The sequence below is a fragment of the Symphalangus syndactylus genome, chromosome 21 (assembly GCF_028878055.3).
Source record: "Symphalangus syndactylus isolate Jambi chromosome 21, NHGRI_mSymSyn1-v2.1_pri, whole genome shotgun sequence".
Classification (NCBI taxonomy): domain Eukaryota; kingdom Metazoa; phylum Chordata; class Mammalia; order Primates; family Hylobatidae; genus Symphalangus; species Symphalangus syndactylus.
In genome coordinates this window covers 59,373,567-59,397,934 of record NC_072443.2, presented here as the reverse complement: position 1 = coordinate 59,397,934, position 24,368 = coordinate 59,373,567, and the positions used below count along the sequence as shown (strand labels likewise).

General features: G+C 46.5%; 1 protein-coding gene across 5 annotated transcripts in view; it reads right to left on the bottom strand.

The window, feature by feature from the left end:
• SRGAP3 (SLIT-ROBO Rho GTPase activating protein 3) overlaps positions 1–24,368 on the bottom strand; it is a 270,693-nt gene that overhangs the window by 111,154 nt on the left and 135,171 nt on the right. For all 5 annotated transcript variants that reach the window (XM_063630456.1, XM_055259348.2, XM_063630458.1 and 2 more), the window contains exon 3: positions 12,964–13,126. In XM_063630456.1, the coding sequence (XP_063486526.1) occupies positions 12,964–13,126 (163 nt within the window). The remainder of the gene's footprint in view (positions 1–12,963; positions 13,127–24,368) is intronic.

The following is a 24,368-nucleotide window of genomic DNA, read 5'->3' as shown; positions in this document are numbered from 1 at the left end:
GCCAGGGCTAGTATATCAGACTGTAAAGAAGCAGGAAGGCCCTGGAACCACTTGGACGTTCTTGGCAGTGGTGAGCCCCACTCATGCACACCCGGGAGCCCAGGCATGCACAGAGGCAGTGAGTCTAGCACCGTGGCCATCATTTCCTTTCCCTGCAATTACTCCCAGTCTTGCTTTGGGACCCTGTTTATGCTGAAAGCTTCACTTTCAGAACTGCTTTACATAACAAGCCTGAGGAAGTCCAAAGATACCTTGGAATGGTTATGAAAAGTGACCTGACATGGTCAGGGTAGTAGTTTCTGGATCTCTACTGGTAATACTAAATATTATTAATAATGGTAATACTTATTAATAATAATTCTTAGTATAATTACTACTAATAATACTATGTGCTTATAATACATACCATTGTGGATAATAACAATAGTAGTTATTGTTTCTTGATCTCTTAGCATGTGCCAGGCACAATGCTAACTGCTTTATGAGACAATACCTCATGTAAGCCTAAGATCAGCCCTTTATGCGAGGCACTATTGTTGAACCTATTTTGAAGATTAAAACACAGAGGCTCAGGAAGGTGAGTAATTTCCCCAAGGCCATAGAGCTAGTGAATGTGATATTCTCAGCAGAGTTGCCTCCACTGGGAAAGTTAGCACTCTAAGCACCTTTAAGGTCTTCTTTCCCTAAACATCTAAAAATAATTCTAAAACGTGAATACTCTTCTGCCTTAGTATAGAAAGCATATTGATATTTACAAGGCTCTGCTTTAGATCATCATAAATGTCAGATAACATACAGTGCCCCATGCCATTTTGCAGAGTCTCCTGTCATCTGTTACTCAATCCTGCCCCACCCTGGCTTCCAAGCCGAGGTAGATGGGGATGGTGCGGAAAGTTGGGCTGAATCTCTGTGGGCCCAGAACGTACTCACATACTCAGGAGTAATCTTTCTTGATTGTGTCCCTGATGTCGATGTTTTACATACTATATATATCTATATCTATATCTATATATATCTCTCCAAGAGTCACTCACAGATCAGGAGCTATGGTTGAGGGTAAGATGAGAGCCTGCGTGCATGTCATGGGAAGTGACAGGGATGTCTTCCTGAAAAGCCAATATCTATGAAAACCTGAAGCTGCTCAGTTTTGAGCTGCTTTCTCCCTCTCTACATTATCTTCAAGATGACTATGGATGTTGTTAGGCTTATTTGTTGGTTTCAAAGCATTATTGATCACTTATTACTGCTGAATCACTGACTTGAGACATCACTTTAACCTACTTGTCATTTTATAACCTGATCTTCTGTTTCACTTGAATTATTTGTGGACAGGATGTAAATGAGGAATGCACTGGCATTTCAAAAATGTCTCTACCTATGTATTCACCCATCTATCCACCTCTCCACCCATTTGCCCATCCACCCATATACTCACCCACCCATCCATTTATCCATCCACCCATCTATCCATCAACCTACCCATGCATTCATCCATCCTTTCTTTCATCCATCCATCTACCCATCAACCCACTCATCCACTCATCCATCCATTCATTCATCCATCCATATACCCATCAACCCACTCATCCATTCATCCATATACCCATCAACCAACTCATCCATTCATCCATCTTTCCTTTCCTTCCTTCCTTCCCATTGCTGTATCAATCTCCCTGATCCAGGCCCCATTATCTTTCACCACTAATATGTATACAAGTGTATATGTATAATAATATGCACTGTCCATCCAAAATCTCTTTTCAAAGCCATTAAACATACCGTATCATATTAATCATCCTTCAACTTGTCTCTGATCATTTCACTCCCCCATTCAAGAACCTTCAATGGATTTCTAATGTCTAGAAAATAAATCCCAGCTTCTCACTCTGACACCCAAAGGCTTCCTTGACCTGTCTCCAACCTGACTTTCCTTATTTTTACCTTTAATTTCAATTTTCCAACATCTAAAACATGTAGAAAAGGACAGAGAACAATAACAAACACCCAGGAACACACCACTCAAATTAGGTAACAAAATTTTGCTATCTTTGCTTCAAAATTATTTTTAGGAAGCAAAATGTTACAGATACACTAGAAATGTTCTTGGTCTCCTTCCTTCCTCCCTCTTTCCTCAATTACAACTCTAAGATTGCTGCGTATTCTTACACATTCTACATTTGCATAGCTTTATTTCAGCCAGGTGTCTAACCATATGAACCATATAAACTATTCATCTGTGTTCCAAGTTTTATAAAAATATCATACTGTACCTTACTTTTTTCACCCAACATTAAGTTTTATTCACATTGATACTTGTAGATCTAGCTCCTCTCCACTATTGTATAAGATTCCATGGTGCAACTACCCACAACCTATTTAACCATTTCCCTAATGATGGACATTTAGGTTATTTCTCTGTTTCTCTATTAGAAACACCACTGCAGCAAACATTCTCATACAGTTTTGTGTGTGTGCAGATATGCTAGAATATCTTTGGGTTATATTTAGGAGTAAAATTGTTGGGTCAAAAGGTCCGTACCCCTTCCTGCACTGTTACTAGATACTGCCTGATTGTTCTCTCAAGGAGCTGGACTTATTTACATGTTTCCTGGGAATGCATGAGGGTCCTGAGGCTCCACATTCTTGCCAGCACTTAGGATTGTTTTACCTACCAACTGGGAGTCAGATTGTATCTCATTTTGTTTTATTTTACCTTTTCCTGATTATCAGTAATTATGAGCATCTTTTCTTATATCACTGACCATTTAAGTTTCACTTTTGCTTTTTTTTTGAGACGGAGTCTCGCTCTGTCGCCCAGGCTGGAGTGCAGTGGCGCAATCTCGGCTCACTGCAAGCTCCGCCTCCCGGGTTCACGCCATTCTCCTGCCTCAGCCTCTCCGAGTAGCTGGGACTACAGGCGCCCGCCACCACGCCCGGCTAATTTTTTTGTATTTTTAGTAGAGACGGGGTTTCACTGTGGTCTCGATCTCCTGACCTCGTGATCCACCCGCCTCGGCCTCCCAAAGTGCTGGGATTACAAGTGTGAGCCACCGTGCCCGGCCAAGTTTCACTTTTTAATTTTTTTTTAGGCAGGGTCTTTCTCGGTTGCCCAGGCTGGAGTGCAGTAGTGTAATCATAGCTGACTGCAGCCTCAACTTCCTGGGATCAGGAGATCTTCCCACCTCAGCCTCCTGAGTAGCTGAGACCACAAGCACACACCACCATACCTGGCTAATTTGTAAAAAATTACTATCTGTAGAGTCGGGGTCTCCCTATATTGCCCAGGCTTGTCTTCAACTCCTGGCCTCAAGCAATCCTCCCACCTCAGCCTCCTGAAGTGCTGAGATTACAGGTGTTAGCCGCACCTGTAATCCCAGACCATATCCGGCCTAAATTTCACTTTCCGTGGCTTATCAATTTTTATCGCTTACCTATGTTTCTACTGGGTTGTTTTTCCTTTTCTTATTAATTTGTAAGAGCTGATTTTATATTCTGGGTATTAACCTTTTATTGATTCTGTGTATGCCAAATATCTTCTCCTTGTCTTGGCCATATTTTCTATTTATTTATTGTTGTATGGAAGATTTTTTTATTTTTATATAATGAAACTAATCAATATTTTCTTTTATGGTTTGTGCTTTCTAATGTTTTCTTTAAGCAGCCTTTTCCTAGACCAAGGCTTTAAATATTAAATGTAATCTACATTGTCTTTCAAAAGTCTTGAAGTGTTGCTTTTTACCTTTAGCACCTTAAGCTTTCCAGAATATATTTCTGTAAACTAAGGTAAAGGCCTTATATTTTTCCATATGAGGAAAGTGTATGTATATGTATGTATAAAATCAGCTCCTACAAATAATAAGAAAAGGACAAACAGTTGAATCAGCCCCATTTACTAAGTAGTCATCCTTTTCCCTCTGATCTGTAATGCACCACTGTCGTTTACCAAGTTTCCATTTATGGAGGGCTCTGCTTCTGGGCTCTCTTCTGTCTAATTAATCAGTTTGTCTAACCCTGCTCTAGTAATGTCTGACTATTACTCCAGAGGAAGCCTTCATATCTGATAAGGCCAATCCTCCAACAAATACCAAAAAATGTATAACCTTGCGAGGTGCAGTGGCTTATGCCTATAATTCCAGCACTTTGGGAGGCTGAGATGGGAGGATTGCTTGAGGCCAGGAGTTCAAAACCAGCCTGGGCAAAAAAGTGAGACCCTGTCTGTACAAAAACTAAAAAAAAAAAAAAAAAAAAATCGCAGGGTGTGGTGGCATACTCCTGTAGTCCCAGCTACTCAGGAGGCTAAGGCAAGAGGAATTCTTGAGCCCAGGAGTTCGAGGCTGCAGTGAGCTATGATCACACTACTGCACTCCAGCCTGGGCAACAGAGTGAAACCCATCTCAAACAAACAAACAAAACAAAACACAAAAAACAAAAATAAATCTTTATTGTCTTAATTTTCTTATTATGATGCAATAAATTTAGAAACTAAAAATAAGAAGGCTTTAAAAAAAAACCTTTGAAATTATTTTTTTAAAAACCCAAACCTAATTCTGAATAATTCGTAGTCAAAGAAATTATAATGAAAATTATGAAATATTTATACGTGAATGACAATGACAGCATCACTTATCAAAACTTCTGGGATGCGGCTAATTTGTAGCCTCAATGGCATCAATTTTCAATTATTCTTGTTTTCTAATGTATGCATTTCAATGACATTTTCTAATTGGATGTGGCTGGCACACAGAAGCATTATTAACTTTTGTATATTAATCTTTAAGCAGCCATCTTGCTGAACTCTCTTCAGCAGCAAGTGTGACTTGCTGTTGGCTTTGATAATACCTTTTATCAGGCGGAGTTCCTATTTATTCCTAATTTGCTAAGAGTTTTTGTCTTAAATGATGAAAAATCAGAAGCATGCCTTTTAAGAGTCAAGGGTGTCACTTCCCTCCACACGGCACTGGATGAAGGTCCTAGCCAAGAAAATAAGGCAAGAAAAAGAAATTAGAGGTCATAAAAGAAGAGACAAGACCACCATCATTTAGAACTAATCAGTGAGTGGTTCCTGAGCATATTTTCTTATTTCTGATCCTTTGTTTAACCTGTATGCCCTGAAAAAATCTTCCTTCATCCCATCTCCAATCTCGTTCTCATTAAATTTCTTCTCAAAGTCCAAATAATCATCCTAATAATAGCTAATATATAATAGCTAATTATATATTATATATTTTTTACATTATTTTGTATATATACATATATATATATATGTGACAGGGTCTCTCTCTATTGTCCAGGTAGTACACTGTACTCCAGTACAGTGGTACAATCTTGGTGCACCGCAGCCCCAAACTCCCAGGCTTAAGCAATCCTCCAGCCTCAGCCTTGCAAGTAGCTTGGACTACAGGCATGAACCACCACACCTGGCTAATTTTTAATTTTTCTGTAGAGATGTGGTATTGCTATGCTGCCCAAGCTGGTCTCAAGCTCCTGGCCTCAAGTAATCCTCCCACCTCGGCCTCCCAAAGCTCTGGGGTTACAGATGTGAGCCACCATGCCTGGCCTAATTGCTATAATATTATCTATAGATTGTTTATTGTGTACCAGGTAGACATTTTATATCATTTTTTAGTCCTTACAACAACCTTTTGATGGAGGCTATTATTAGCTCCACTTTGAAAATGACAAAACTGAGAGAGTTTAAGGGATCAGGTGGAGCTCACACAGCAGGAAAGTGGGAAACAGAGATGAAATCAGAGTCCGGCCCCAGCCTTGGCCACTGCACTAGACTACCCACCTCTTCGTGATCCAGGACCCAGACTTTCCTCCCTCTGGCCTCTGCTTTGGTGTGGATTCTGTCTCCCACTTTCCCAAAATCTCTGCACATCTGTTGTGGACGCTGTGATGCACCACTCAGATCCCCTTCGGGCCTGGGGAACGTATTCCCCCAGCTGCAGGAAAGTGCTGCCAATGGACACCCTCAGGTGTCAGCCGCTTTGGAACTGCCTTGGCTGCACAGGCATCATCTGCTCAAGCCCACAACCTCTTTTAGAGGGAGCCCACATCCAATGACTACCCAACAGGAGGGTTTAAAGGCTCAGCCTCCTTGCTGTAGCTCAGGAAAACTCTGAAGGGCCATCCCAGCTCCCCAGCATCCTTAAGACTGCACCACAGTCTGACTTCTCTGTTTGCTAACTCCTACTTTCCTCCCTTTTTTTCTGCAGGAGGGAATCCCAAGCATCCTCCCTGATACACCCCTGCACGGAAATACAGTCTCAGAGCTGGCTTCCCAGGGAGTCCTGGTGATAGATCCTAATTATTTGAGGCTCACTTCAAATGCTGCTTCCCCCACCTCTAACCTTCCCCAAAACTCCCCATCCCAGGTTAGAAGTTCTCCCTCTGAACCAACTTCTGTGGTGATAACCATCCCTCTCTGCTGTATCTGAAGGAGTTACCGCTTCACACCTGTCTCTGATTTCAGACTGCACTGGAAGCTCCTTGAGGGAGAGGAGGGCATTGTGTCTGAGTCATTTATCTGACTACTTTACTTTTTTTTAATTAATTTTTTTGAGACATAGTCTCACTCTGTCACCCAGTGCAATGCAGTGATCACAGCTCACAGCAGCTTCAACTTCCTGGGCTCAAATGATCCTCCTGCCTCAACCTCCCAAGTAGCTGGGACCACAGGCAAATGCCACCATGCCTGGATAATTTACTTTTTGTAGAGACAGAGTGTCCCTGTTTTCCAGGCTGGTCTCAAACACCTGAGCTCAAGCGATCCTCCCCCTCAACCTCCTGAAGTGCTGGGATCACAGGTGTGAGCCACTGCACCTGGCTCTATCTTCTTTGGCACCTGCCTTTACCACTGAGTATGGGCTCTGGGATTGGACACATCTGGATTCAAACCCTAACCTCACCTTTCTTGGCATCGGTTTCCTCATCTGTCAAATGGGATAATAGCAGCATCTTCATCTTAGGTTTGAAGAGTTAAATGTGTATAGAATGCTTAGCCCAGAGCCTGGCACACTGCAGGCATTTGCTCACTGTTTGTTATCTATAATTATTGTTTACCTACTGTCATGCTAGTGCTAATATATGTTTATTAAATGAGTTGGGAGTGCCTGATGATGACCGGCTTAGCAGGCTCTACTGGCAGAGTGACCGTTCACGACTTCATCTCCCTGGGAGACGGTGGAGATTGGCTGAAGGCACCTCATCCCTTGGCAGGGTGCCCACTCTGCTCTCTCCCTCCTCCTTCCCCATGCAGGCCTCATAGCTGGACCCTCCAGCATGCAAACCCTCACTCTACTCTCTCATGCAACCAAAACATAAAAAATAAACTTGGCTTTGAATCCAAGGCCACTGGGTGCTTTTGATCTCGGTTACGAAGCAAGGCAATTATTGAACACAAAAAGCCCTGATTTATTTATGAAATGCGATGGACATCTTCGAGGCGGGAACGAGAAAACTCACTCAAGACCAAGTCCTTGTTGCCACACAGTGAATGGCTGCTTTCAAACACAAGCCCCCCACATGGCCTCGCTTCTCTGCAAAGAGGCTTTCCTCATTAGCGCTTCCTCCCAACACCACAGCTTCCAACCATCAAATTCACATCACGGCCGGGGCAAGTAATTAAATTCCGCAGGCATCAGAGCATAGAATAATGGATGGCTATTGTTAAGGAAGCTGAAGAAAACAGAATGAGGCTGGAAATGGAATGGGCTTCAATACCCAGTTTCAGAAACGGTTAGTGGGGAGCAGGAGAGCAAGTGGGATGTGGACTGACCCTCCCACCTGGTGCAGCACATGGGGTAGTGGCTTTAGTCCTAGAGCTGGAGGTGAAAACCTGAGTTTGGAGCCAGACTCTGCATTTGCCAAACATGAACCTCAGTTTCCTCATCTGTGAAACGAGGAGGTTGGACTAGGAATCGTTCTTTATGTATGGTCCCCAGACCAGAAGCATCAGTATCACCTGGGAATATGCTAGAAATGCAGGTTCTCAGGCCCCACCTTAAACCTACTGAATCAGAAACTGTGGGACTGGGGCCCAGAAGTCTGCATTTAATAAAGCCTCCAGGTGATCCTGATGCACGCTAGATTTTAAGAACCGCAGTTAGGTAATGTTTAAAGACAAGGCCAAATACTCAAATGCACAAAGGGCCAGAGAGGCAAAATCAAGGAGCCAAGTAAGGTAAAATACGCCAGCAGGGTCAGTGGAGTGGCAGAGACAGCGTGCCTAGGCTGACGGGGCTGGCAGCCACTCAGCCACCGCTAGCTGATGCCAAGTGTGAGTCCATGTGGGGCTGATATAGTCAGAGCTTCTGATTTTGCAAGAGAAACACAAAATCGTGATTTTAGAGAAATCTTTAAATGTTTAAATGTCAACTTAATCTTTCTTAACATAGTAAGGGCCAAGAAGATTATACGTCAGAGCCAAACTCAGTTGTGCACTGCCATTTTTCAGCCTCTGTTCTGAGTTTTTCCCTTCGACCTCCATCACAATAAACTCTACCCACTGGTTCTTACCTTTCTCCAGACCCTCAACTCCCAACCTCCTTTCCCCATTCAGCAGGCTCTTATTCATCTGTTAACACCCAACTCCAGGGGCACTTCCACTGTGAATTTATTCTCAACTCTTTGCCCCACTTTCCACCTCTCACTAAGAAGACAGAGAAGAATCAAACAAGAGGCCAAAGAATTGACACACAGAAGGTGACACCGAGGAGGAAGACATGGAGAAGTTACACAACAGCCTTTTCCCACAGAGGAGGAATTAGGACTTCTTGGCAGTTACCCTCCTGCTGCTTGAAAAATCACTGAAATAAGAACACTGATCCCATTTGACCAGAATCTAACAAAATGAAGTTTTAGAAGGGTAAATATGAAGAAACACAAAAGCAGAAGTCAAAGGCTGGATTAAAAAACAATTGGTACAAAAATACCTGGGACTTTTTGCTGACTGAGAGTTCACTGTGTCAATCATGTGGTAAAACAATCATCAAAGAGGTAAACACCTTCATGGGTCTTATTATGACAAATAAAGTGTCTGGACAGCCCTGCTCTGCCCTGAGCTGCTCAGACCTTCCTAGAGTATTCCGACTGGTTCTGAATAGTAACTTCTGTAGGTCAGAGGAGACCTGAAGTATGACCCAGGGAGGGCGACTGATATGGGGACAGAAACACAAAGCCAAATTCCAGGAGGACGATGGAAGGAACCTGGGACATCTGCCTACAGGCAGGAAGGACCAGTGGATGGTCATGATTTCTGCCTTCAAGCAACTGACAGGTTTCCATGTGGGTTTGATCTGTTTGGCCCTCTAGGGATGATCAGGACCTGTGAGTGAAAACACTACAAGATTCCATTTCGGCATTCAGGAGAATTTTCTATTGATCACGGATGTCCCCACATGGAATGAGCTATCGTGAGAGGTAAGGAGCATTCTTTATTGAGGGACATCTAGCAGAGGCGTACAGCTGCTGTAGAGGATGATAAAAGGGCTGGAAAAGAGAGTCCAGTGGCCATCTCCTGTTTTATTTCTCCCTTCTTCTTGTAAAGGCACCCCTACTTTTCCTGGGGAACCACCCCTCACCCATTCTCAGTCCCATGGGTCAGGTGGAACTGAGTGTGCATCTGGCTTCAGGGATGGGTATGTTTCCCGGCCTGGTGAGGCAGAGCCCTGCAGCGCCCCGCAGCGCCCCAGCCACAGATGCAGCCCCCGGTGTGCTCACGTGACCCGTGCTGGACCAATCACAGACCAAAAAATCCCATTCTGGGAAATGGGACTTGAAGCAGAGAGGATGTAAGCCTGGAGATGCCAGGGGCCCTCTGGTTATCACATGGCCAGCGAATGGGGCTGACTATAAAAGAGCCCCTAGCCTCCCCCCAAAAAAAGGGAAACAGAGAAAACTGGAGCAGAATTGCAGAAAGAGTTGCAGAAAGACAGAGTTCTAGTAACATTCTTTGTTCCCCTGAAGCCCACCCATGCCGGAAGCCAGGCTTATAACTAGTAAGGTCCCTTTTTCTCTTAAAGCGGGGCAAGCTGCATTTCTGCTGTCTGCCACCACAAGAGTCCTGATCACTAAAGATGGCCTCTTGGATCTCATTCAGTTTAATTTTGCTATGGCTGATCCACATCTCACACTTAAAGCAAGCGCCACGTGCATGGGCTTCTGGAATTTGAAGTGCTGCCTCTAGTCATAAGAACAGACTTCACTGCAAAAGGGGAAATGGAGAATCATGAAAAGGTAAGCTATTAAGTCAAACCACCTCCCGCATCAGTCAGAAGCTGGCAGGCAGGGCAGCTGCCCAGGCCCAGGCCAGAAGATAGGCACAGGACAGACACCTGGCCTACAAGCCGCTCCCATCTCCCGCAGCCTCACTGCCAGACTGTGGCTTGGTAGAGCCCTAGGACCCCAGCTCAGACATGAGGAGTGGTTTCTATTCTTAGGGATCACTGGCAAGCTACCATTTAACAAGCACCTACTGGATACCAGGCCTGGGCTGGACACTTGGCTCACCTCTACATATTAAAGCGGCCCCCTGTGAAGTTGGCATTATTACCATCTCCATTTCCCAGATGACAAAACTGAGACTCAGAGAGACTTGCCCAGGGTGCAGTGATAGGCAGTTCTGAGACAAACTCCAAAAGCCCAGCCACTCTGCCTCCTGCTAGTAATGACAAGAGGCCCAAAGCAACCAAGTCTGGGTTCTCCTTGCAGCCTCCCAACGCTTTACTTCCTCACCTGTAAAATGAGGTGAGTGAAAATCCTCAGTCTGACCAGACAGTAGCCTCCACAGTTGCTTTGAGGCCTGCGGGAACTATTATTATGTAAAGAGTGCCGGCCTCCGTTCCGAAATTAGGTATAACTGATGCAACACAAAGGGGCCGTGCTGTGCAAAGTCAGCCAGCCAGGCTCAGTCCGCGCCTCTCTCCAAAGCCCCTGTGGGCTGGGTTGTTTCCTTTGTTCCACAGGCACAGGCCTGGTAACAAGGCAGCCAGGAGCTCAGCTGTAGACATTTTTTTCATTATTTTCCACCCTGTTAACCTCCATCACAAGTCAGGCTGCTGTCAGCCTAAATGAGAACTGAAAAGATTTATCTCACTTGTCCCAGGGCTCAGCTCAGGAAAAAGACCCTTCATTTCCTAAAGGCCTCGATGACCCTTTCTCTGTGAGTCACTCCCACCAAGGAAAAAAGATGTGACAGCAGCAGCAGGCAGGGGCTGGGAATGGGACCAACAGTCCAAACTTGCAGACGTCTGGATCACTTCAGTCTGGCTTTGCAAAGCACTGTGTAATTTTTTTCTTTGCACTGTATTTACCTTCCTAATTATGTTTGCTTATGCAATATGAAACTTAGCCCACATTTCATAAACACGACCCCAGAAGGAGACCAGAAGCATATTGTGTGGCAGGAGAAAATTAGCCTGCGATTACAATTTTGCTATAGAAGTAATCCTCAAAGTGGACAATCCAAACACAGACCATGGAGAGATGATTATATTTTCAATCAACTTGTCCCCTTCTTTGTGCTTCTAGCAATCTCAGATCACCAAACCCCTGAAACTGGCACCTGGCAAGAAGAGATGAGCTAGATTCTTTTGGTAATAATAGTCTCTTAAATTCGCATAATAATAGTCAGCTTTCATGAGCACTTACTAAGTGCCAGGTGATGCTCTCCACGCTGTACACAGGAACAACAAGCCTGTTAATCCTTCCATCTGCCCATGGGTATTTATCTCCATCCCCATTTCACAAATGAGGAAACTGAGGCACAGAGCATTGAAGTAACAAGCCCAAAGATACACAGCTAATAAATGATGGAACCAGGATTATGAACCCAAGAATTTAAGAATTCTGGACCCAGAGGCCACATCCCAAACCACTTTGCAATAATGCCACTCTCCCCGCACACCATTTGTTTAACCCTCACCCTCCTGGGAAGTAGCTGATCTTAACCCTGCAGGATAGACAAAGAGGATGAGTTTCACAGAGGCTAAATAACTTACTCATTTTACAGACAAGGAAACTGAAATTCACAAAAGTGAGTTTAGTTCTACAAACATTTGCACAGCACCTTGTACATGCCAGGAACTGTGCAAGGAACGTGGGATACAGAGACCTCAGTGCTCCTTCCACACTCAGCTTCTAGATGTTTATATGGGTAAAACCTTTCTGAAGGCAATAAGGTACATTGTCAAAAGCATTAAAAATGAGCATACTTTCGACTCTAAAATTCCCACTGCAGAAACTGATCCTAAGAAAGTAACAGCGAATGTGACAAAGAAGCTCACGGCAGTGTTATTTATAAGAGTAAAATAACAGAAATAAACTAAGTGCTCAACAATAAGAGATTAAATAAATTAGAGTACATCTCTATAATGAAATACTATGTAATCATTCAAAATGTTATAGAAATATACTTATTGATGTGGGAAAATGTAATAGAGTGTTATGTAATTTGTTAAGTGACATAAGCGGGTAGTAAAATCATACATGCATTATGATCTGATTTGGAAAAAATGCATATGTACACTAGAAAATATACAAATTTAAGCACTCTCAGAAAACGTATTTGCGTTTGTATACATAGAGAAATTCCTAGGATATCAAAGTGATTATCTCCAAACAATGCCATTTCAGGTGGTTTTAATTTTTGTGTGTGTGCTCATCTCCATTTTTTAAAATTTTCTACAATGAACATGTACTACTTACCTAGCCATGCAAAGGTTTTTATTTTTGTGGCAGTGGTTGCTAAAGTGGCTAAGACCACACACTCTTTAAAAGGCACATCCAGGGTTCAAATGGGCTGGGGTCCCAAGTCCAGCCCTCAGCCACTTGCATCCTTCAATGCACCTGTCCCTCCTGGTCCCTTGTCTCCAAACCACATCCCCCCCTGGCTGGTATAGTGTTACCATGGGCCAGCTTGGGGCAAAGACCTGGGACACGTAGAGCAGCCCACTTGCCTACCTTTTTGAAGAGTCTGATGACATCCTCACTGATCTGGGAGAGGCGGACGATGACATTGTTCATGAAGATGTCATTGAGGGTGGCATGGTCTCGGCTCTCCCGCCGGGTCTGATGCAGAACCAGATACCAACAGTTCACAGGCGAGAGGAGGTACTGGTCCTTCCTGTGGAAACCAAGAAAGCTCAGGTTGGCTACACTGGAACTGTCATCCAACAGTGGCTTATGCTGTCACCCACTTCAGCTCTTTTAACCTCCACGGTGCCCCTTCAAGGTCAGTCTTGTTGTTACACCTTATACAGCTGGGGAAACAGGCTACAACAGCTGAGTGGATCCTCTAAGGTCACAGACCAGCACTGGGGCCAGAACCCAGGTCTTTGACGCCTATACGGTTCTACTCTCCCACTGAATGTGGTGCTTGCTCCAGGTACCTCTACCTTCTGGGAAAAAGCTACCTCCCCTGGGGCTAAGAAATACTAAACCAATTGTGTTTTAAATATTATACTTGTATGATTTCTGGAACTATGCAATAGAAAGAACAAAAAGTAGATACTTCCACTCCCCCATTCTGCCTTCCTCAACCCCTGTAATTTTCTTGGGCTCTTAACTTCTTTGTTCTTCCCCATAGATTGGCTTCTGTCTCTTGGCCTCTTAGAAACACATGCCTTTGCCCCTCCATGTAGCTGTTGAGAAAGGGGCTAGGAGGGTTCAGATTCTCTGTTCAGGGTGAAGGGTTAAGGAAAATGCAAGTACCTACAAGACAAATAACCCTTTGTCCTGCAATGACTGATAGGTTATTAGCACTCTCTAGCTGGGTGTGATGCTAAAGCAGGGGTTGTCAAAGTGTGCTCCCAGACCAGCAGCAAGAGCATGACCTGGGGACTGGTTAGAAATGCAGACTCTCCAGTCCCACTCCAGACCTGCTGAGTCACACACTCTGGGAGTGGGCCCCGCAATCTGGGCTTTAACAAGCCCTCCAGGGGATTCGGATACTCACTCAAGTCTGAGAACCACAGATCCTTATACTATTGTTTCCCAAAGCTCAGGATGCTAATGAGACCAGAAAAAACCTGTCTCTTGGCTCTGCAGATGTTCCTCAACTTACTATGGGGCTACATCCCAATAAACCCATCACAAGTTGAAGATATCCTAAGTTGAAAATGCATTTAGTAAGCCCAAACTATGGAACATCACAGTTTAGCCTACCCTACCTTAAACGTGCTCAGAACACATTAGCCTACAGATGGGCAAAATCATTGCACACAAAGCCTATTTTCTAATAAACTGTTGAATATCTTATGTAATTAGTTGAATGCTATCCTGAAAATGAAAAACAGAATGGTTTTATGTGTACTTGAAATATGGTTTATACTGAACGTGTATCACTTTCACAACACTATAAATTCTCAAAATTAGAAGTCAACCCATGGTTAAATTAAGAATCATCTGTATTTGCCAAAGACCCCTCTGTGAGCCTCAGGAAAGAGTGGATACACCCTGTTATCGAGGAAGGAAGAGAAAGGTCAATTCAAAAGCAAAAGCAAACCAATAACCCTTTCCTGCCACGCAGGGCACCTGCGCTAAAGCTCTTGTCCTCTGACCCAGATTATTTCCCTGACTCCTTTCCAGTGTGGAGAGAGATGTTGGAAAGGCAGGATGTGAGGGGAGAGGCCCTTCCACCACCTGAGGTGGCAGCTCCAGGGTTCCCCCAGGCCTGCCTTGTCCCACCCCTGTCCTGAGTGTGGACCACCTCCAAGAGCTGGCTAAGGTTCTGTTCTCAGAAAACACAGCCTTCCACTATTAGCGTTTTTTGAGGAAGGCAATTGATATAGTTTGGTTGTGTCCCCATCCAAATCTCAACTTGAATTGTATCTCCCAGAATTCCCACATGTTGTGGGAATGGTCTTGGGGGCCAGTCTTTCCCGTGCTATTCTCATAACAGTGAATACGTTTCATGAGATCTGATGGGTTTATCAGGGGTTTCTGCTTTTGCTTCCTCCTCATTTTCTCTTGCCACCACCACATAAGAAGTGCCTTTCACCTCCCACCATGATTCTGAGGCTTCCCCAGCCATGTGGGACTGTGAGTCTAATTAAACTTTTCTTCCCACTCTTGGGTATGTCTTTATCAGCAGTGTGAAAATGGACTAATACAGCAATTCTGCTGACTCCCACTATGACCACATCCACCTCCCCAAAGCCAAGCAGAAGGACCTCTGAACTGCTGTCCCCACCCCACCCCCACCACCCCACCTCTCCCTATCTCCTGGGGCTTGGGAAGGTAGGTGGGGCAGAGCTACCTTGACGTCAAGGAATTTTTCTTTTTCTCACCAAATGTGCTAAAAATCTATCTAGGCAGCAGAAATTTGAGAGAAGAAAATTAGATTTAGATAAAGGATGGGAACTATCTAAGGACAAGGGAGGATGATGAAGCATTTACAACACTGCTGTGAAACAAACAGATTTCTCCTTGGCTTATAGCCTAGAGAAAAAGCCAGGACACTACAATTAGACCCCAACTAGAATCCCTCAGCATCTACTGTGTCAGGTCTTGGGTGGGTTCTGGGCACCCAAAGGTGGCCGTGATGCACACTCTGCCTTGGAGGGGCTCACTGCTGAGTGGCTGCATCAGAAAAAAAGAATTAGAGAGGAAGGTGGTTCCAGTCTATAACAGAGACATACACAGAGCATCACTTCTGCTGGAGAAGCTGCAGAAGGCATCGTTCTCCTGTAGTGCGTTATGGGTACCAGGCACGTGGCCTCTTCTATTCCCACTGGGGCCTTGACGCTTTTCCCTCTGCCTGGAATACCACGGTCCCTGCTCTTCTTATGAATGCCTGTTTCTATTACTGTAGGTTCAGCTTATATGATACCTCCCTAGAGAACACTCCCTTGACCACATGCTAAGGCAGTGGTTCTCAGTGTGGCCCCTGAACCAGCAGCAGCAGCATCACTTAGGAATTCGAAAATACAAGTTCTCAGGGCAGCCCCAGACCACGTGTGCTCAGAAGCCCTAGGGCTGGGCACAGAATCTGTGTTTTAACAAGCCCTCAAGGTGATTTGGATGCATACTCAAGTTAGAGAACTTCTACCTTAAGGAGTTTCCATCCCTCCCCCTCACCCTACTGTGAGCTCTTTGAGAGCAGGGATCATTTCTATTGTCATCACGTCCAGCACCCAGCAACGTGCCTGCCATGTAGCAGATGCTATGGAAGAGAGACCCATGAAAAAAGGTTGCATTTGTGCTGGGTCTTGAAGGATGGGTAGGAGTTTTCCAAATGGTCAGACGTCAGAGAGAGGATGGAATTGTGGGTAGAAGGAACAGTGGGTACAAATATAGTGAAGTAGCTCAGAAGAGCTGGAATTCTGAGTGTGTTCATGAAGGACTGTAGGACATGAGACTGGGGATACAGACTAAAGACCCAATTGTGGGGGACACTGCCAGGCTAAGGGGGTGGGACCCCTTATCTTCTAGACCACATAGTTCTCAACCTGTTCTGTACACTAGAATCACCTGGGGAGCTTTTAAAAAAACACCAAGACCCAGGCCCCATTCAAGACAAAATCAGAATCTCTGGGGGTAGCGCGTGGTACTCATATTTTTATACTCTCTAGAAGATTCTAATGTGCAGCCACGTTAAGAATGCCTGCTTTAGGCCAGGTGCAGTGGCTCACGCCTGAGTCCCAAGGCTTTGGGAAGCTAAGGTAGGAGGATCACTTGAGTCTAGGAGTTCAAGACCAGCCTGGGCAACATAGCAAGACTCCATCTCTACAAAAAATTTAAAAATTAGCCAGGCATAGTGGCACACACCCATAGTCCTAGTTACTTGGGAGACTGAGGTGGGAGGATCACTGGAGCCCGGGAGGTGGAAGCTGCAGTGAGCTATGATCATGCCACTGCACTCCAGCCTGAGTAATAGGCAAGACCCAGTTTCTAAAATAAATAAGAATGTCTGCTATGGGCAGTGGGGAGTCACGGAAGTTATTTCAGCAGAGGTAGGATATAACCAACATGTGTTTTGGCGTGATCATGGAAGGCAGATTGGAGGATGAAGGGATGGATGGGTAGGTGGGTGGGTGGATGAGCAGGGATATGGGGCTTTTGGTAAGAGGACCAGGCAAGAGGTAATCTTGGTTCAAAAGAGAGATGGTGAGGCCTGGGTGTGGCCTTGTGGCCAGAGAAGGATGGACTTGAGAGATTTCTCAATAGGAGAGCAGATCCTCTTGGAAACTTCCTGGAAACAGCGGAGAGAGGAGGAAGAAGCAGACGGTGATTCCGAGGCTGAGATCTTAGGCGACTGGGTAGATGCTGATGACATGAACTGAGATAAGAACTGCAAGGGGAGCAGTAGGTTTGGACAGAAAATGCATTGCTTATCTCATTTTCACTGCTTCCTAGGTGGTGATGGAAATGGAAAGATTAAAGGAGAGATGAGATAATTGAGCTGTTACTTAAATTACTTCAGGGGCTTAGCTGAACCTGGGAGGCAAGAAGTGAACAGCACCAGGGAATTAAATGTGCAAAATTATGGAAGCCACAGCCAGAAGGTGAGTTTCAGAGGGAAAGAAAAAGACAAGTGATCTGGAACTGATGGGGAACTGCTGGGACAGTTTGGGGACCATTAACTAGGTCATCTAGCCAGAGAGATGAGATGAGAGAAAGGGCAGAGAGGACAGCGCTATCCTTATCAGAAGCTGCAAGCCAGGAGGCAGTGCGGTGTAAGACAGAATTGCAGGAGGCAGAGTGAGCCAAGGCAAGGAGAAGGATGTTACCGGAAAGCAGCCGAAGACTCAAGCTGAAGTGAGCAGTTGCTGCGAAGATTCCTTCCAGCCCTCGTTCACTCCTTGCGTTTGTGTGTCTGTGCTGGGCAGGACTGGGTGCTGCGAGTGCAGGAGCAACCAAGGCTGCAAGACCCTGCCCCGCAAGTCTTCCACTTGAGTAAGGAGATTCACAAGGAACAGAAAGTGATGAGGCAGCCTCATTAATGCAGTCATGGGAAGGAGGCTATGGAACAGAGGGGAGCCTCCTTCCCCAGATCTGGTGGTGAGGTGGTCATGGATGGCTTCCTGTAGGAAACGCTTTCTAGACTGAGAACTAAAGGCTGGACTGGAGTTTCACAGGGAGGAGCCTTCAAAAGGGAGAAATGTGATGAGCAAGGGCCCAGGGAGGAGCAGGAGAGGGAGAAACAGGTAGGGAGGGGGCCCAAGCATGGTGTTCTGGGGTAGGAGAGTGAGGACAGCAGGTGAACATGGAGACTGAGGTGGGGCCACTTGGAAAAGGGCCTTTAACTCTCATTAGAGTTTGAGCTCCGTCCTGAGGTCAGCAGGCAGCCCTTGAAGGGATTTTAGAGGAGGGGAGTGGAAGGGTAGAACCGCAACTTTCAAACTCTCACTCTGGCTGCTGTGCAGAGGCAGGGGGCTGGGAAAGAAACTGAGGGATTCAAGAAAGGCTTAGGTAGGAAATTGACTGGACGAGGAGATTGACGAGATGGAGTTGGGGCTGGAAGTTGGGAGAGAGCAAAAGATGTCCAGGATGACTCCCCAGTTTTTGGTTTGGGCACCTAGGAGAGTAGAAGGAGCCTCTGTGGAGATGAAGAGGAGCAGGTCAAGGGTGGGGTGGGAGGGAGGACGATGAATTCGAGTTGAACAGGACGAGTCTAAAAGGCTGTGGGGCATCCAGAGGGAGCTATCTGCGCTGGAGAGACAAACATGGAAGCCACCAGCAAGGAGTTGGATGCTATTTAAAACCACAGAACAACAAGGAAGGCTTTACAAATGCCGTGGCCACATAGCAGAAGAGGTCAATCCCCGGGAAGCCTGGCAAGGCTGTGGCCGGAGGGCTGGGGCAGGGCCAAGCCATGGCGGCGCCTCCCCTCCTGCTTCCCTGAAAGAGGGCAAGATAGGACAATGTGCAGCCCGGCCTTCTCTGAGATGCTGTCCTAGGCCTGCTGTCCGATCAGCGGCCCATTCTCTACGCCCATCCCAGCATGGGAAACTGCTGGTTCTGCACCCCCACCTTCTCCCAGCCCTGGCTCCCTCCTGTGGGGCAGGTCATTTGTCGTCTAAAAGGCTAGGGTGAACTGTCCACAGCCACAGCCAGGGTCAAGAGCTGCTCTGTAGAAAGCTAGCATGTGTGGCCTTGGCCACAATGGTACTAGGCAGGCTCTCACCATGTCTGAAAGAAGAAAGAAGGCCCACAGGTGGGACTCAGCACAGCAGTAGAGAACAGAAAGCCACCTGACGTGGGCATGGGTGTTCACCGGTGTCTGCCTTGCTAGCTGTGGACTCTGGGCAGGCCACCTATCCCCTGTAGCCTGGCCACTCACACCATGGAGTCACTCTGGGCTTAAATGCCAGAAGAGAGCTCTGCAGTCATTCTTCAGCAGTTCATGCACTCCATACATTTTTGTTGAATATTTCGTATAGATCAGACCCCAGGGACACAATCTTGAGCCCAACAGACACAGTTCCTGCCTTCATGGAGCAGACAGTCTGGTGAAAAGACAGACACCCACCACGAGCCCACAAATGTGGGTAGAGTTAGAAGTGCAGAATGTGCTGGAACAGAGGGGAGCCTGTGCCATGAGTGCCTGTAATAAGGGGGCTGGCCTGATTTTTGGGTCACTAAAGTATCCCCAAGGAAGGGGTCATTAAGCTGGGCTCCAAAGGAAGAGTTGGAGGGTGCTAGTGAAAGGGGCTGGGCAGGTGGGCTGGTGGGAGAAGGCTCCAGGCAGAGGGAACAGAATGGGCAAAGGCGCCTCAGAGTGGAGAGCTTGGTGCATTTAAGGAACTAAGTAAAGAACAGCCTGGCTGGAGTGGGAGGGAAGGCAGAGGAGGAAGAGGGTGCAGAGTGAGGCTGGAGGGGCCTGCAGGGTCTCACGCACTCCATCCTGTCCCCATCTGGCTCACACTGGGACTGCAGGAGGGAGGAAGCACGAAGGCCGTGGACCGCAGAGCCAGACACCAGGCTGCAGAAAACTTGAGCCTCTGCCTTCCCTGTTCCCGGGGTTGTTTGCCCCTTTTGAAAGTGGAACCCCTTTGACCTGAGATCCAGCTCTCTGTGCCAGCAGCCACTTTTGTCTTCTGCAGCCTCATTTTTGGAAGACGTCAGAATGAATGAGGGCCAGTGCTCTCGGCCAAGGCACTCAGAGCGACCCTTCTTCTTCTCCAATCTTTCATGCAAGCGTCGACCCAGCAAGCAGAAGCTGCTGAACTAAGAAATCACGTTAGAAATTTTGCATATGTATGTATATATTTTCTTTTTTTATGGCCAGAAAATAGCAATGAACATTTCTGGTGAGTCACAGCTTTCTTTCTTTGGCTAGGGGATCTGGATATGAGGTTCCAGGAGACTGCAGCTAGGGAAGCCAGGCCTTGCCAAGCCAGTGAGTTGGGAAAATGAAATTAGCAGTGAGCCAGTTTCTCCAGCTTCTCGGCTGAGGGCCGGAAAATTCCGCTTAGCAAACAAAACCCATTTCCAAGCTTGCAGAGTCCCATGTTCCAGATGAATCCAAAGCCGCTGCCCTGGGACCAGGGTCCCTCTGGGAGGAAGGCAAGCTCCTGCTTAGGCTTCCTGCCCTGTTCCAGGACCTTCTCAGGCCTCACACTGGGCTTGCCTCTGAGAAATGCTACCTCAATCAGTTCTGTGGCCAGAAAGGTGCATTTAACCTCCTGCTACCTAAGCTGCCCCAAGCAGGATTCGGGATCCATTGCACTTGCTTGTAGCATGAATCATTAATTCAGCCAATAGTAAGCGTGTGTCTGTTCTGTGCCAGGCAATGGTAAGCAAAATGAGCCACACTTCCCGCTTCGTGGAGCTTACAATCTAGTGGGGGTCTCAGATAACAATCAGATAATCACAAAAATCAATAGAAAATGGCAGCGGGAAGAAGGGCTCTGAAGGAGAAATGCATGGAGCCTGGAGAGTCTTTAACAGGGGGCTGCCCCCACCGGGGGAAGGCGGAGGGGAGGGAGCATCAGGGGACCCTGGGGTCCTTCTCATCACTGAGACCTGAGCTGAGCTATTTCTCCTCCTGGATGCCTCCCTGGCCACCCACACACCCTATGTCACACTAAGTCATTGTCATTACAGCACTCCACACCTGATGTTTGTCGTGTTCTTTTCCTTTCTGCTTCTGGTCTTTGTCCCCTCTGTAGCTTATGTCTGTCCTACTCACCAGTGTTTCTCTGGTGCCCAGGCCAACCTGGGCACACAGGCACTCTCAGAAAATATTTGTGAGTAGGTGAAAAGTGCCCCCTGAGCTCAGACTAGAAGGATGGGTAGGTTTTAACACAGCACGGCGATAAAGAAGAGCATTCCCAGAAATAAGCGTGAAGCCCTCACGGGCACAGGCATCATCTAGAACTGACAGAAAGTGAGCGTGGCCAGAGGGCAGAGAGGGACTGGATGAGGGGCAGACAAGACTGAACATGTAGCACAGCCAGGGCCCTGAAGGACAAGACGTGCATGGGGCTGCGTACTAGTTTTCTAGGTGCTGTCACACAGGACCATAGAGTGGCTCAGACAACAGGTATGTGTTGTCTCACAGTCCTGGAGGCTGGAAGTCTGAGATCAAGGTGTCGGCAGGGTTGGTTCCTTCCAAGGGCTGTGAAGGAGGATCTGTCCCAGGCCTCTCTCCTGGTTCCTGGTGGGTTGCTGGAGATCTTTGGTGTCCTTAGTGTAGACACAGCACCCCAATCTCTGCCTTCACCTTTCCAAGGCATTCTCCCTGTGTGTTGGTCTCTGTGCCCAAAGTTCCTTTTTTTGTAAAGATACACACCAGTCGGCCGGGCGCGGTGGCTCACGCTTGTAATCCCAGCACTTTGGGAGGCCGAGGCGGGCGGATCACGAGGTCAGGAGATCAAGACCATCCTGGCTAACACGGTGAAACCCCGTCTCTACTAAAAATACAAAAAATTAGCCGGGCGTGGTGGCGGGCGCCTGTAGTCCCAGCTACTCGGAGAGGCTGAGGCAGGAGAATGGCGTGAACCCGGGAGGCGGAGCTTGCAGTGAGCAGAGATCGCACCACTGCACTCCAGCCTGGGTGACAGAGCGAGACTCTGTCTCAAAAAAAAAAAAAAAAAAAAGATACACACCAGTCATGTCGGATTAGGGCTCTTCCCAATGACCTCATTTTTATCTGATTACTTCTAATAAAGACCCTGTTTCCAAATAAGGTCACATTTTGAGGTACTGGAGTTTAGGACGTCAGCATAGGAATTTTGAGGGGAGACAGTTCCACCCTGATACGGTTTGGCTGTGTCCCCACCCAAATCTCATCTTGAATTGTAGTACAATCCCCACGTGTCATGGGTGGGACCAAGTGGAGATAATTGAATAATAGGGGGCGGTTTCCCCCATGCTGTTCTCATGATAGTGAATGAGTTCTCACAAGATCTGATGGTTTTGGCCGGGCACAGTGGCTCACACTTGTAATTTGTAATCCCAGCACTTTGGGAGGCCGAGGCGGGCAGATCACGAGGTCAGGAGATCGAGACCACGGTGAAACCCCGTCTCTACTAAAAATACAAAAAATTAGCCGGGCGTGGTGGCAGGCGTCTGTAGTCCCAGCTACTCGGAGAGGCTGAGGCAGGAGAATGGCGTGAACCCGGGAGGCGGAGCTTGCAGTGAGCCGAGACTGCGCCACTGCACTCCAGCCTGGGCGACAGAGCAAGACTCCGTCTCAAAAAAAAAAAAAAAAAAAAAAGATCTGATGGTTTTATAAGGGGGTTCCCCCTTCACTGGGCACTCTTTCTTTCCCCTGCTGCCATGTGAAGAGGTGCTTCCCATCATGATTGTAAGTTTCCAGAGGCCTCCCCAGCCATGCGAAACTGTGAGTCCATTAAACCCCTTTTCTTTATAAATTACTTTATAAATATTTACTTTATTATCCCCACCCACCAGGAGTCCCCCGAGGAGTGTGAGGCTGCCACGCTGGGAGCCAGAGAGCATAGTTCAGGGCCTGGCTCTGGCACTATTTGGCAGCCCTGAGACAGAGTCATCCTGAAGGGGACTAATTCCATCCATTGAGTCCCCTGGCCAAAGCAGGCTTTGCTTATCAGTTGGGGTGCTATCGAGTCAAGAGGCTGGGGTTCAAATGCCAATTCTGTCCCTCACTAACAAAGTGAACTTGGAAAGTTATTATAGTTAAACCTTCTCTTTCCTTATCTGTGAAACCAAGTGACGACTACCTCATAGTGGTGCCTGGAGGACTAAATGACACAACCCATGCAATTCTCTTGGTGTCAAACCCTGCACATAATAGTAATTTTTATTGTCATTACCATTATTACCACTAGCACCTCAATAAGTTGTTGGGAAGATCTAAGGACTGATGTACATAGACAAACAGGCTATGATAAGTGTACTAAAACTATTGGTTTTTCTCCTCCATTACTACTTTCTCCTTCTGCAGACTCTTATGTGAACTTCAATGCTCAGCGCAAATGTCCCTGTGACTCCCCCTTCATCCCAGGGCAGAATGACTCACAGGCTCACTGCTTCCTCTGGGATCCCATTCCTCACATTGCAGCATGAGGGTACACGTTGGTGTCTGGTGTCCAGCAGCACCTCTGAGCTCCCCTTTGACTTTCTGGATGGATTCTTGGTAACAGAGCAAAAAATTCTGCCTCACTAGGCAATGCCTGGTCAACCTCATCTCTTTCCTTGCAAGCCCCTTTGCCTTGGTTTATCTGCCCACAGAATGGGTGGCACCATGTGGCATGTGCAGCACTAGGCAGAGGAAAAGACCCTGATCCATGGCTTCCTGATTATTTGGTGCCTGTGCTGTGCAGGTCGTTTAATCTTCTAAGCACCCTACACATCCACATCACCGTGAACCAAGTGCTCTGCTGGATGTCTGATAGGCATCATCTCATTGCACCTTCATGGGAAATGTGGTCTGCGAAGAAGGCGCTATCTTTATCTTTCTAGGTGAAGACACTGAGTTTTCAAGAAATTAAGTCATTTGCCAGATGGACAAGGCTAGCACAGGTAAGTGGCAGACTGGCATTCCAATCTGGGTTTACTTGACTCCAAAATGCAAAACTGGGTCAGTTCTTTCACGGGTCAGCTGTGGGTCTGAAGTTAGGGCTCACCCTGCCTTGCCTTCAGGTCCCTTGCCTATCAGTTGGGGACGACAACACCTTCCTTGACTCCTTCAACTCTCACCAGGGTTCTTGGGAGGATTTAAGCAGCTAAGGGCTGAGGAAGGAGTTTGCAAAGTGTAAGGTGCTATATAGTCTTTGAAGGTTATTATTATCCTATTTGCCTAATAGAATAGCGTCAAAACTAAACCTGTACATATTACTGTTTGTGAAAATCTAATTTGTACATCTGTTTTTCATTTTTAGTATAAAAATTAAATGATAGAAATGTATATATGTATAACAATATGCGTAAAGAAAGCA